Source organism: Stenella coeruleoalba (assembly GCF_951394435.1).
Source record: "Stenella coeruleoalba genome assembly, chromosome: 6".
NCBI classification, from domain to species: domain Eukaryota; kingdom Metazoa; phylum Chordata; class Mammalia; order Artiodactyla; family Delphinidae; genus Stenella; species Stenella coeruleoalba.
Window position 1 is genome coordinate 112,357,610 of NC_137151.1, and position 15,164 is coordinate 112,372,773.

Sequence of the window (15,164 nt, forward strand, 5' to 3'; positions counted from 1 at the left end):
GAACCAAGTCTATTTGTTGAACAAAACATCAAAGACACTAAAACAATTTCTGGCTAGCAGAAGATTCTCAAAAAGGTGTTTACCAAATAAATGAATAAAAGGGTTGGAACTCAGTTCTCAATGACTCCCAATTCACATTCTAATTGTTAACATAATATTGAGTATCTGCCTCACTCTCATCTTCAGGAGGGTGATGGAACACAGTTCTTCCTTCCCTCCCCATCTACACCCTGGATTTCACTGGTTTCAACTGATCCGAGGACATGACTGCAAGAAAACTGAACGAAGTTGGGCCTCTTTCAGCAAAGAAGACATATAGGAATCACCATTTAGGTAGTCAAACACTAGACCACCTCCTGCCCTGGACCATGAGGTTAAAAGCCCCCGGACTTGTGCCTGCAAAAATCTACTCACACTTTCTCCCCCTACAAATACACATTCCTATAAAATCCAAACCAAAGAGAACTAGAAATGGTCCTCTCCAAAAAGTTCCTGATATCCCCAGTAACTGCTCCCCCAGTGCCGTCATACGCTGTTAGGAATCAGTCTCGCAGTGAGACATTCCTCTGTGTGTCAGCACAGGGGGTGGGGTGTTGGAGACCACTGCCTCAGACTGACCCTTACTGTACTTCCTTTGCGTCTTAGAAACGTACCTGTTTCCATGACAAAAGTTGCCTTGATAAACAAGCCATCATCAGTAAGGATTCTTTGGAGCAGAGGTCAGGTTATTATTTTGTTTGTGACTTCAATCCCATTATTTTGGGAACTCTCCGGGGTAAGAGAGAATCATTTAAAAACTATGACTATGTATGGCAAAGAAAAAAAGAAACTATGAATACATCTGCTCAATAAATTATATTCACATAGAAGAGCTATTTTTTGACTTCTCCATTCATGGTCATTAAAAATAATTCCTCCATTAGTTTAGTAACTGGGATAGGTTAATGTGCGAGTTTAAAAGCCCAGGAGTACGTTTTACAGTCTGCACGTTATGACCAATGTGATTAAATAATAATATTAATCGCTAAAATTTATTGATTGCCCACCTTTACCCAGGCATATGCAAGATAACATTTAACCCTCAAGAGAGTCCAATAAGGAAACCATCACCATTTTTCTTTCTTTACAGTATCTCAAACTAGTTTAGAGAAATAGATGACTTATCAGGTAGTACAAATTTTTAAACTGCCCATGGAGAATTTAAAACCTAGGTCTAGAGTCCTTAAAATCTATAGCATTAGGCTACACTGCCTTCAGAAAATTACTTTCAGAGCAATATATCATTCTTAAGGATGTGACGATGTAAAGTCGTGGGAAGAGGGTTGTCTCAGAAGAATGTCCCCTACCCTTTGTAACTCTGTCAAGTCCAGGAGCTTGGGGTCCATTTTCAACATCTCTCTTGAATCCCTAGGCAGAGATGATGTCATCTCTTCTCTGGTGTGCAGTGAATCCTACCTCGGTTCTTGTCCCCAGCACCAAACTGCAGCTCTCCAAAATGATCTTTCCAACAGTGTGTGTCAGGTTGTGTTTCTCCCTCCTTTAAAACCTTAGTCTAGCAGCCTCATAGGTGCTTAGGAGGAAACTCTTACAATGGCCTTCAAGGTCCTGCAAGACTCAGCCCCTTCCATCCCCTCCAGTAGCCTTTCCACCACTCACACCTAGCTGGTGACGCTGCAATCCCCCCAAAAGAATCAATCCAGTCTCCAGTCCACTCAATCCCTTTGCGTGAGCCACGAAGCACAGCTACAAGAAGTCTTCCTGCCCTCTCCCGGGTGCTCAAGGCTGCTCCACAGCCTCTCCGTGTCCCAAGACAGATCCCTCACTGCTCCCCTGAGGCCATTTTAAATGCTTGTCCCCTTCCGTTGTGCTCAGCTCCAGAGAAAACAGAGGCAGCAGAGGTGGCCTCGTGCAACTTCATGGCCTCCTCACCCACCTGCCAATACGTATGTCTGTGTTCTTCCTTACTTCCCTTACTAACATAGAAAATGTTTTAAAAGCTGCTCATTTTCCTGGATAAAGCCAGTCCCTCCAAATACTTGCTTCATCTTATTCCCTTCCAACTACAATTCACACATCCTTCAGGTTGAGTTCCTTCTTCAGAAGAGCACGTTAGGACAGTTTGAGTCACTCTTCACTCATTTACTTATTCAACAGGCAGGCACTGAGTACTCATTTTGGGTCACACGTGGGACTAGATACTTGGGTTGCAATGGTCAGCAATACCAAAGAGTAGGTCTATGAAAAAGACAGAACTAACGTATATCACTGGCATTTGGCAACAACCCTAAATTGCGTCCTTTATTCCTATAGTCTCACGTATCATCTAACACTGATTCCAAATCCACAAGTCCTTGTCCAGGGCTGAGGCTCGTCTCTGGATCTCTTTGCATAAATACTGCCACTTGTCACTTGTTCTCCTTCTTGATGTTTGACACCAGCTCTCCTTACCCATAAGTGATTAAACACCAAAACATCATTTACTCAGAAAGGTTGAGGCCCTACTCTTCACCCCCCAAAATAGATTTCCTTCTATAGAGATCTCGGTTCTGGTTCCATGTGGCAATTACGTAGTTTGAGGAGGGATTCTTCCATGGCAGGTCCACACAAAGGGCATTAATTAATCCATCCCTCCCCCATTTAAGTCTCTTTCTAAACTCACAACCATAAGCCAGTGACCTGGTCCATTACACTGGTTCCATTTGCCAGTGCTAATGAAGATCCCTCCTAACATGGAACGGTTCCCCAAGTATCCAATGTGTGTGAAAACGCATTTCCAAACTGGGCTAGTTAAAATCCTAAATCAATATGTTTGTTTCCATCACAGATGTAAAATATACCTATTTCTAGGAAAATTGCTGTCAAGGTATGACTCAGCAGCTGACATTCGTACATCCACTATTTAATAATTTTAAGCTCTCATTTTCAGTTTTTACATTTAAAGTTTTCAAATTAAATTCTATACGTACACGAACAAAAGGGAACCCCTTCACACACAATCAGGTTTGAACACAGTTGAATGCCAAAGAGTTCAAAGTCCTGAGGGCTGCCTGTTCCAGGGGATTAGAGTAGGGACCCCGACTAGGGTTAGGACTGGGGAAGTCAGATCCCCACTCCCCTGGAGATGGACTAGATACCCAAAAGAAAGTCAGGCGAAAAAATGATCTACAGAGAGTTTCAACGTAAGAAATATGATCAGAGCAACAGATCTCAGAGACAGGTAGAAATAAGAGAAGGGTATAAAGAAGTATATCAAAAAGAGGTATGAGCCACACATGGCAAGTTCTGAGATCAGGAGGGGAGGGAAAGTGATATGTAAGATCAGTTTCTACTGAGTAATCCCACATCCTGGTAGCATTTCTCTCATGTGTTGAGAGTGAATGATTTTTCTTTTAAATGCCTGCTTTCAACTTGAGTTTGGCGTGCGGACAGGTTGACATAATGAAGTGAGTACCACAAGGAGGATTTGCAGAGGTAAAGTAATGAGCTCCACCGTCAGGCTGAACAGAAGTCAAAGCCTGCTTCTGCTATTTCTGACAGGGTGTGACCTTGCCCAAACTAATGAACAACTCTGGACCTCAGTCTATTTAGCTGTAAATTGGGGCTAATAATGTCCAGCTCACAGGATTTTGTGAAGATTAAGCAAGATAACAAGAGTAAAAACTCAGTACGGATTACCTTCCTTTCCTCTTCTTATTTTTGGAATAGATGATTGTCAGAAAAGGGGCAACATATTTGACTAGAAGGATGAGTGTATTGCTAAAAAGACCTTAAGGCATTGAAAGAATTTGGACATTTTTATCTACTGCACTTCGAGTCCTTGGAGTTTTTAAAAGATGAGCTTGGGGCTTCCCTGGTGGCAGTGGTTGAGAGTCCGCCTGCCGATGCAGGGGACACGGGTTCGTGCCCCGGTCCAGGAAGATCCCACATGCCGCAAAGTGGCTGGGCCCGTGAGCCGTGGCCGCTGAGCCTGCGTGTCCGGAGCCTGTGCTCCGCAACGGGAGAGGCTACAACAGTGAGAGGCCCGCGTACCGCAAAAAAAAAAAAAAAAAAAAAAAAGATGAGCTCAGGTGCTTTAGATCAGTGCTGAACAACAGAACTTTCCATGATGATGGGAATGTTCTCTATCACTGCCCAATATGGTAGCTTCTGGCCACATGTGACCTTTGCACACTGGGGATGTGGCTAGTGCAACTAGGATCTGACTTTTAAATTTTATTTACTTTCAATAACTTATTTAAGTAGCCATACATGACTAATTGCTACAAATTAGATGGAACTCCTTTATTATAAGGTTCTCTCATACCAGTCTGGGAAAGCAGAGAGAGTTTAAGCTCACAGGCTCTGAAATTGGACCCCCTGGGTTCAAATCTCAGCTCTGCCGTTGGGTGACCTCTCGTAAAAGAAGTATGCTAACGACATCACCTGCCTCATAGAAGATGTTGGGAGGAATAAACGAGGTAATACAAGTAAGACCTTCAAAGAGTATCACAATCATTTCCCCAATCAAGTGTCCTCTTGCTTTACTGTAGCCATGTATGTGCTTCTCTGTCTTACCCACGACATTAGAATCACCGCTGTAACACCAGGGCCAAGCCCCATGCCTGGCACATTTAGACTCTCATTTAAGTAAGTGTTGAAGGAACACAGGGAGGGAAAAGAAGAGGAAAGGGAGGAGAGAGGATGGGAGAAAAGGAGGAAGGGAGAGGCGGAAGGAGAATGAATAAAATAGGCAGTAATGCCTTTTCATGAAGCGTAAAGAAAGCTTCTAAAACAAAATAACAAAATATGAGAGCTTTCAATAAAAACCTCAGTGGGTATGACTGTCGGCGCTGAAGATGGAAGTGAGTACTCTGAGGGAAAACACGCTTCCCAGGGACAGTGAAGAGAGCTGACAGCTCTGAGAGAACCGGGAGAGAGGAAGGTGGGCTTGAGGGGTTTTTCTAGATTCCACATCTATGAAAACACAAGCTTCAATCCTTAAATGTACGTTCAACCAAGCTTCTTCATGAGAACACAAGTGTGGGTTGTGTAACCTTATTCATCCATGGGACAGTCTAATCTAAAAGGCCAATAAAAATTAATTTTAAAAATATGTATATATAGTTGTGAGGCAAATTTTGTTATATTAATATTACTGAGTTATGCAGATGAACAAGGTGAACATGAGGTTGATTTGGTCATTGGAACATCCTGATAATTGGTGGATGAATTTTGAGATTGTCTTTCCTTCTTATTCCAGAATAACCTTTTGTGATAATGATAAAGTATATACCAATATTTGATGGAGAATTATTTCTAGGTAAAGAAATAAAAGAAATTTAATATTTAAAAAAATAAGTTAAAAAAACAGGGCTTCCCTGGTGGCGCAGTGGTTGAGAGTCCGCCTGCCGATGCAGGGGACGCAGATTCGTGCCCCGGTCCGGGAAGATCCCACGTGCCGCGGAGCGGCTGGGCCCGTGAGCCATGGCCGCTGAGCCTGCGCGTCCGGAGCCTGTGCTCCGCAACAGGAGAGGCCACAACAGTGAGAGGCCCGCGTACCGCAAAAAATAAATTAGTTAAAAATAAATAAATAAATAAAAGGCATTAGATTAGAAGTGAAGTATATGCTTTGTTGGTTCCCCATTTCCAAGTTTTTATTAATACTGCGTTCACCAGTTCCCCCAAAAAAGCAGTGTTGGGCAAGTTTTCATAACTGTTTATTCATTATAAATAGTAAATATTTACTGCACTTTTTACAGGAAAGACATTTTTACAACACATTGTTGTTGGCTGAGGCTGCAACACGAAGGTAACGCTTCTCTTGATCCACCACCCCTAAGACCAACGTAGGAACTAAACTCAGTACTATGTCTAGTCTCACTAACTCACTACGTCATAGTTCCTAACTCTAAAAGGAATGTACTTGTGCCTACCTCGTTCATGGTTCCAAGAATAGAAAGAAATAAATAACACTGCATTCCACCTTCCTGTTCCTCTTAACATCTCAAAAAACAAATTTATTGACATTCTAAAATGTCACCACACAAACGTATGTAAACCTCAGTTTCCTATCATCTTTCAATTTCAGGTATTATTGTATAATTTAAAAGTACATGACAGCCACATGGACATTTCTGGTGTTGCCCTGCCTTTCATAGAAAAGAGAAGAATGTAAACGAAGTCATTTTAAAAGCATTATTCTCAAACATGGTCTCTAATCAAAAGGAGCGAGCCGGGTATTGGTTGTCCAGCAAATGGCAAACATCACTGCATTCTACCACAATGAATCATGGGCTGCGAAAATAAAGCACCTGCAAAAATATAGTTCTGATTCTGTTTCTATGGCCCTGGCCAATGCCAAGGCATCCATGAGGTACACAGTATTGCACACTGATAAGCAGCTGTGGGAATGCACGTCACTTCTCCACCATGCCCTGCCCCCGCCCAGGTTGGCTTCCAAATGAAACTACATTGGGCAGATGTCACACACCTCTCCCACACTGAGAAAGAAAACAAGCTTTTCTTCTGGTTCCCCCATATCCTGTTAGCAAGACGTGTCCATCCAGGACATGTATTGACAACTGAATTACAGATGAGGATAAGATAACAAATAATTTATTTGGGAGGTCCTTTACATCTAGTCTTAACTTCCTAAAAATGGTGGCATTTATTTTTATATCCATTTCCAGTGTGTAAAAGTCAAGGATTCCTCCGTTCCTGCTTCATGGAGCGAGCAGTTTTAAGGTTGTAGAAGTGTCAGCATTGGACATCAAACTTGTTATACTTTATTCTCCGACTATATTTTCAGAACATTCTGCTTGCCCAAACCAGTCAAGATAAATCACACACACACACGCACACACGCACACGCACACGCACACAAATGGAATGTTTTAGCTCCTTGATCATCAGCACTAAAGAGTTGGGACATTTGATATGTAGCCATGTTAAATCATTGCCTTAAAATGTTGCATTTGTCTTTTATTTTTCCGGATCTTCCTTTTCTCCACTGCTTTTGTCCAACACGTTCAAAAGAATTTGAAACCAACTACTGGAGAAAGAAAATCAATCATTCTCCTTTGTCTCCTGTCGAGACTGCCCCCCAAGAGGGTGATTTTTTTTTTTTTCTGAGAAGATTCTTCACGTCTAGGCTGTGGAGACCGGAAACAGGGCCAGTTTAAGCTCCAAGTGGACAGTTCACTTATGCGATATCTGGCTTGAGATAATGAAAGGCACCTGTAAGGAAACACATGCAGCTTTTCAGGTCAGGCTGGGACAATTCACAGCAAGGGGCAAAATCAGCTACAGGCTGACAATGTCATATTTAATACCGAGGTATCAAAGGATCGAGACGAATATTTTTATTCCTAAGACAAGTTTGACAGAACTCTGTGTCCTTGGGATTATACCCCATATGATCCTTGAGCTGACCTCATTAAGAACATGTGTTTCTAATGCCAGAGGTTATTTCATTTTGGCCAACCCTTGTGTTTTACCTAGTGGCAATCAGCTTTCACGTCTCAGCAATTAATAACCGCAAGATGTTGCTGACATTGGTTAAGAAAATAATTATACTGGGAAGCCCTTGCTGGAAAAACCAGCTGGCTTTGCCACAAAATTGATACCAGGATGGAAGGCTTAATCATGCTGGCAGCTCCCCTTTCTCAACGAAGAGTTAAAGTGTTCCACCCTTACAGGAGTAATTACCCCCTAGAAAGTCCAAGGCTTACTTTGTCCATACTGCCCATATTGGTAGCCTGTGACAGGGTCCATACTGTAGCCCGTGGTGCTATAGGTGGGTGGACAATAAGATTGAGAGGTTGGCAGACTGTCCAAGCTCTTCATATGGTCTAGTCTCTGACTGCAGCTGGCCGACACCGTCGTGGTAGGTTCCAGGCCCCCAGTGAGAGGCGAGAGCGCATAGTCGGTCTGGGGCTGATGGGGTACCCCACCGTGGTTGGTCAGGAGTCCCATTACCTAAAATAAACAGGCAGATTAGGAAGAAGTGAGAATGCAGGGAGGACCAGACCCTAGCCTGTAGCTGAAAGGATAACTGAAAAGGGCCGTTTCACTTCTTTGGAAATCTGCTGTTAAAGAGCTGTCCCGAAGACGGTGACCTCCATTCAAAGTGGCAGAGATATTCCATCATGCCCAGTGATAGCATCTGACTGCAGTTTCAGAAAGAAGGAGAGGGGGAAAGGGGAAGGAGGGTAGGGGAAGAAGGGAAAAGAAAAAGAAGGAAGGAGAGAGGGTGGGAGAGAGAGGACACCGTGCCCCTAGTGATAAAATCATACTGGAAATTCAAAGAAGGAGGGACACAGGCACAGAAGGTTGGAAGGAGGAAGAAATTATATCTGTTCATATCGAATCATGTTTAACCATGTATTTACAGCTGGGAGTCTCACATGTCATTTTAAACAGGCATTTGCTTATATATTTTTTTAAGTTGAATCCAAATCAGATTCTTTTTGTGTATTTTGAGATCTCTATGTCTTTTTTCATAGAGTTCCCTCTCACGAAAACTCCACTCTCCGTTTTGGCCATCCTTCAGTAATTAGAAATTAGTACACCCTCCCTGATATTCCCTTGCGTTTTCCTCAGCCCTCTTACTGTGTAATTAGTACTTGGTCACCTACTTTGAATTACGAGAGCTCTGAGGGGAGTAATCTACCGAGTTTCATATCCTCAGCACCTAACAGAGGGCGGACACATATTAGGTACTGAATGAATGAATGAATGAATGGTAAATGATTCTGCAAATAACTGCCCCTATTACCTAATCCTTTCATTTCTTCTCTAAACTAACATTTTCATAAGAAGCACTTAAAAAAAATGCCTGAAGAGCAAACATGTTATAAAAGTCTGCTCGGTTTTTTAAATAACCCTGGAGAGCAAGCGAACTTTTAAAAAAACAAAACTGTGATAACAAAACAACTTTCCGATTAGCACGGTGACAAGTTTCACAAACACAGGCTCGATGACCCTTACAACACCTCGTGATGGAAGCAAGTAGATAATTAATTTTGCATCTGGAAAACTGCCACCCAAGAGAGGAAGTGATTTTTCTCAACTTCATGCAAGTCAGTGGCAGGACTCAAAAAGCAATCGCAGAAGAAATCGACTGCTGAGTGAAGAGCTTCCAGAAAATATCACCTGCTTACAAAGTACTGCAATGCAGGGACCCACGACTGCACAGTATTTCCATCCTAGTCCTGTTGTATTTTAAGACGTTGGAAGCATATGGAGATTAAAGTGTACAAATAAGAGTGAGATGAGAGGGCAGTAATGAAACTCAACCCTGATTGTAGGTCTTGGGTTATCCACCAAGGTAATTCAGGCCACAGGATCCTGGATGGAGGGGTACCAGCAAGGCAGGAGGGAGGGATGAATCTCGCATTCCAGAAAGCTTCCTAAATTAGATTCCAAAACCAGTGAGGCCACAATCCCCTTTGGGAAGGGTTTGCATAACCCTCATAGCTAAACAAAATCTTCTTGAAATAAAGCTTTAAACGGATCCATCTTCAATTAGCCCCAAAAGACAAAAAAAAAAAAAAGAAAAAGAGAAAACAAAACAGAATCTGTTCCACCTTCTATGGATTACCCTTTCTTCCTCCATTTTAACAAGCCATGATTCTCCTCACCATCCCACCCCGGCAAGTCTCTATTCTCCATTTCCTCGTCTCCCTTTCCCTTGAGCTCTTCTATGCGTGAGCAGATGGGAAGGCGGGCTGGTGTGGGGAAAGCAACACAGTCTTACCGAAATTTTTAAAGACATGCCAAGGGATCAAAATTTTCTTGAGCTTGAGATTTTTCAAAATCTCTAAAAATTACTTATATTCAAAAAAAATTGTATGTTTCAGAGCCTACTTTTGTTTTATTGGGCATTAGGGGAAAGTGAGAGTCACAGAGTAAAGTAAGAATAAGAGTCACAGCTAACGGAGAATGAAAAGTCACCAGAACATGGGGCTCTCAGACACTGCTGATTACAGTAAGTTAATTACTTCATTTTCTCATTTAAAAAACCTGAACACAGCCCCAAATGCATTTATTTCCTGAATGTTCTTCCATCTATATTTTTTTCTTTTTTGCCTTTCTTTGAGTTCATGTAGATGATTTTGCAGTATATACTTGGAAAATTCATAAATGTCAATTGATATACTAATTTATTAAATATTTTCTTTCAGCCCAAATTACGAACGTCTATTAGAAGAGAAGTCTTTAAAGTAGAGGTTGTTCAGTGCCAAACACACTCCTTTCAAATCAGGAGTACCTCTCTGTGTACTGGTCTAATGGGCAAGAATAGACAAGGAAAATTAAAAGATTAAAAATGTGATATTTTTAATGAAAGGGGGATTATGGCACAGGGCACAAATAGTTTACTGTGTAAATAATCTGTGCTAAGTTTTTTTAAAAAGCACTTAGAAAAATCAACTTTGTAACTGTATAAATTCAAAGAAAAATAGGCAGTGGTACTGGATAAAAGGAAATATATTTTTAGTAGTGTCCTTCATGAAGATACTTACTTGAAATTCTGTTAATGGTATACCTCTTTAAGGAAGAAATGGAATACTCTATACACAGCCACAGTTGAAGAGTAATAGAAGAATTTTATTCAAAACATGCACACTCTCCCATGAGCTATATGTACATTTTTGTGATAAACTTTTTTTAATCCTCTGCCATATATTTCTTGTTTGCATAACTTTGAAGGCCGCAATAATTCTGAATATGGGAGGAAAAAAACATGCAGATCCTAAAAGAGAAGAGATGAGTCCTTCCTAGAAGCAAAATTCAGCTGATGATGTTCACGTAGCAACTTTTTGCAGCTGTTGAATTAGAAAATACCTTAGGACAGGAAGACCTTGAAATATATCTGTTGGAGGATGGAGAACATACAGTACCATCTGCCAAGGCTATATTCTAGGGCAAGAGAAAGACAGCTCCTTAAAGGTGCCAGGGCACAGTGTCCTAAAGACATCCCAGCTCATGGTCCAGTCAGGAGGGATGGCTGCTGTGTGAATGGAATAAGAGGGATGCTTGATAGATCTTCGTGTCACTGTTATGACTGTCACACACCGGAAGCTCGTGACAGCTCCTGCTTTAGCAACTGCCCTTAGCTCAGCAGCCCAATACCTGCGGAAGCTAATGTGAGAAAATAAAGAGCACCAGAGAGACCCGTTATCTTGCTTAGAGACAGATATTCTCCCACGAGTTTTTCTTTCCGCTGTGATGGTCACACATTGTAATCATGACTTCTTTCTCAAGAATTGGATGAGGATGGGAAAAGAAGCACTAATACTTCCCTACATTTGCTCTGAAATGGAAATTAATGAATAACGACAACGAACGCAATTTATTTCAATATTTCATACTGAGAAAACCTGAGAAATGTACATCGTTGTAATAGCTTCTTATTTAAAAATTAAAAAGGAAATCTGTGTTGGAAAAGAAAAATAACTATATCAATACAAAATGCATTACTCTCCCCTAACATAATTTAAAACCTCAAATCTCTATGGAAGGGTCCCATTACATTTGTATGTACATTTCTTTAAAAGCAATTTTGCTATTTAATGTGGTTCAAGGGAAGCTATGGAAATTTCTTTCTGCTGCACAAAGTTGGTAAACAGACTTCTTAGAACTCCCCCAATATGGTCATGGAATGTCTTCCAGTCATATTTTCTTTTTAAGAATGTTGTCAGGATCTCTTTCATATAAGCTTTTCCTACAGCAATTTGTAATTCAAAGCCTAAAATAAAATCTCCATTGGTTGCCAAGTGGGGGACTTTTCCTCATAAGCCATTAATAAGCTATTTCTATTACAGGGATGGCATTTTTGCCTGATTTTATTTTATTTTTTAATTTGAGGTAAGAGAAACACAATTGCCTGGTTTTCACAAACAATTTCACAGGAAAAGAAATAGACTCAGGGCTAATCAGTTCTGTCTACTGAACATCAATCACATTCTTATTAAATGTCAGATGAGTCCAGGAACTGCAATGAACAGGAAAAGTTTTCCTTTTATAAAGATCTCTGTTCTGTCTCCTTGGGAATGGAGGTGGGAGGAGGATTTTTTTATTTTTTATTTTTTTTAACTTTTAGTTGAGTACAACTCTTAGGTGAGACATCTGGAAAAAAATCTATTAAGTATACCAGTAACTTGTTACCTCCGAAACACTTCCCAGACACCGTTTCTAAATTGTTTTATGGCTAACCTTTAAAAACAAATTCAAGCCTTAGAATCTTGAACTGGGACTTCTGCTGGTTCCTCAGTCATTCCCTTTATTAGAGACTTGGTTGAAGATCTTTTTAAGCTCATTCTCAAGTTTCAGAATTCCAAAGAAGTTGTTTATATCTTGATTGGAAGATTATATGGTTCAGGAAAAACTAACTCTTTACAATTGCTTCATGCCATATTTCTCTTGAATTAATTTTCCTATTGTAAGATTAAATATAAAAGATAAAAAACTATGAGTCAAGCTAAGATTTACATTGAAAACAATGTGTCTGGAAAATATCCGTCTTGGCTTAAGTGTTATCATGTTGCCATCAGTTGAAAGTGCTCAGAGCTTATCAGAAATCTAAAATGATTTAGCAAATTATGGTGTACGTCTAGGCGCTTCTTTTTTTCCTTAGCGGGAATCCTGGTTCATGTCTTTATTTACATTTTTGCTCTTAAGTAATCAGATGCTTTTCTGATTTAACATTTAATAATACACATTTAGTTGCATTTTAGAAAACCACTGTGAATTACAGCTTTGTATGACATAAAGGGTTTTTTTTATAGCTTCTGCACTTTTCTCAAAAGGCTAATGATGATAAACTTTTAAAATTTGGATATAATTTATTCCCACAACCAAACAAAAAATTCAAATGTTTATGCACGTGTTTTTTTGCCGATACGGGTACTACTGGAGTTATGTTCTGCTTAAATATCAGTGACTGTATCTTTGAGGCTGTAACTAACCCTAAACTTGAACAGCGGAGATTTCCCTGAAAATGTTGTCTTCAGATTCAAATGCCTTGGGAATTATCCTGCAGTTGATTAGCATCTAAATAATTAGATTTTTTGGCCCTGTCTGTTTGAAAGCTGTAAGAGGGAAGTTGCCCGAAGGCAGAAGTTTCTAGCAAGGTAAGGACGGTGACCTTCTCACCCACCCAGAGTTACGGGAAGGGCATGGCTGACCTTTACCTAACCAGACAGAAAACCAGTGCATGTAAAATGTCCAGCTAAATACACACTTATTTTTTACTTTAATCCTTAGCTAACATTTTAAAGTAGCTATGTTTCACACATGATGCAAAAGTATGCGTGTCAGACAAGTGTGGTTCATATGGTGCGTATATTTCCAAGTTTCATTTGTAAAGATCACAGTGAGTACCTTCTCAGTTAAACTCTGTTATATGTGCTCTAATCTCCAGCTCTGTGACAAGTTACAGAATGAATTTTACTTTATTGATTCTTTAGAATACCTCTTTCTCAATAGACCTAAGCTGTCAAATGGGTAGCACTATTCTTTAGAGACTGATGACTAAAATATAAACCTAGGCAAAAAAATTAGCATAGAAATGGCTTGCAAGAGACACATATACACATACAGAGTTTACTTCTAGACAATGATGAACAATCATATCGTGTCCATCTATTATCAATAAAATAAAGCCCATTAAGAAAAAGCTCATTTCACCTAAATGAAAAAGTATGGTTCATACAGTTGGTATCTATGTTAGACCCACCATGGGCTGTAATAAAATTCTCATATGTTTTAATTCATTTACGCATGCCTGCATTTAATATGCTTTGTGACCATGTCTACAATTAATATGATTTATGAGAAAAGAACATGTGTGATATTGGGGGGGTAGGGTGTAGCATACATATTTTTTCTTCTGTGAATGAAAAATATAGCAAAATGGCTCAAGGAAAATTGTTGGCTGTTAGCATATTAAGATGGACTGACAGAGCCCTGAGTAAACTTGGGGGAGTTAATGATATCCTCTTATCTGACCCTGACACATTTGCAGCATGTAATTTACAGAAGCTCTGTCCAGGGAATCTTGACAAATGCTCCTAACGATGTCAGGGCAATGTTCCATTCTAATGTAAAACAGATGTGGGTCAGATACCCTCATTCATCACTTAACACAGAGAGTCTCAAACTCTTTCTGAGAGGAATGACATTACCTGCTGTTAACTCTTCTCATTTCAGGAAACAACAGCAGCCTTCTATCTAGCACTCAAACCTATCACCATTTCAAAAACATGACTGTAGAAAATTAAGCATATATCTTGGTTTAATTTTATGACTACTTCTGGACACGTTTGCTAAATATTAATTGACCTCTTGAGACCTAGGATTCCAAATACAGAAAGGGAAAAGCTCTACACTTGGGCATCCCACGGTAATTCAGTGAGATGGTGCTTAAAACTTTACCTCTAATTGCCCATAAGCTAAGCCTGCATTCAAGAAAATGCAGGGCTGATTCACCTAATAACCATTCCTAAAAGCACACCTTGCTGAATCTTAACTGCCCAGTTCTGTCTGAGATTCACACAGAACTTTACAATAACCTAGGTGTCCACGTTACCTTTTCGAAAGAAGGACCTCCACACTGCCCCTCTGAAGCATAGGGGTGCTGGGCTACACTGTATCTTCACTCCCCAAAAACTTCCCCTTCCACCCAATACTACAACTGTGTGTAGGGCAGACATTCCAGCCTACTGAGGGAGGAAAAAATTTGCCCCGCTCAACAGTGAAATTTCTTCTCTCTTCCAGATCATGTGTGATACAGGCAAATGTTTCTGCAGCTGCCCAAAGTCCATGTCATAAGACTCCATCTACTAAACGCCTGAAGATTACAGAAGAGAAACTTCCCTACACTTCTGTTCATGTGAAGGAAGATAAGTCCTTAGGACAAAGAGCCAACTGAAAAGATCAAGTGATACTGATTTAATGAGTAGATATCAGGAAAGTTGTTTCTATTAACTATGGGAAATCAGTGCACAGCCTTGCAAAAGTCTGAGAATGAACTTACCGTTCGGGAAGTGTTTTCTGCCCTGTTTCACAGGTTTTGTGTTAAGGTAGAATAAGCTTTCATTTAAGATGCATGGAAATGTGTAACAGCTCTATACATATGGGACAACATCTGAGAATACAGTCTTCTAAGGACCAGACGCTACTAT

The 15,164-nt window shown here is 40.3% G+C and overlaps 1 protein-coding gene across 2 annotated transcripts in view; it reads right to left on the bottom strand.

Annotated features, from left to right (window-relative positions):
• Positions 1-6,472: 6,472 nt before the first annotated feature.
• PAX3 (paired box 3) overlaps positions 6,473-15,164 on the bottom strand; it is a 95,242-nt gene continuing 86,550 nt past the window's right edge. For both annotated transcript variants that reach the window (XM_079924790.1, XM_079924789.1), the window contains exons 8-9: positions 7,710-7,956; positions 6,473-7,215 (exon numbers count right to left, since the gene is read on the bottom strand). In XM_079924790.1, the coding sequence (XP_079780916.1) occupies positions 7,181-7,215; positions 7,710-7,956 (282 nt within the window). In that variant the 3' untranslated portion in view covers positions 6,473-7,180. The remainder of the gene's footprint in view (positions 7,216-7,709; positions 7,957-15,164) is intronic.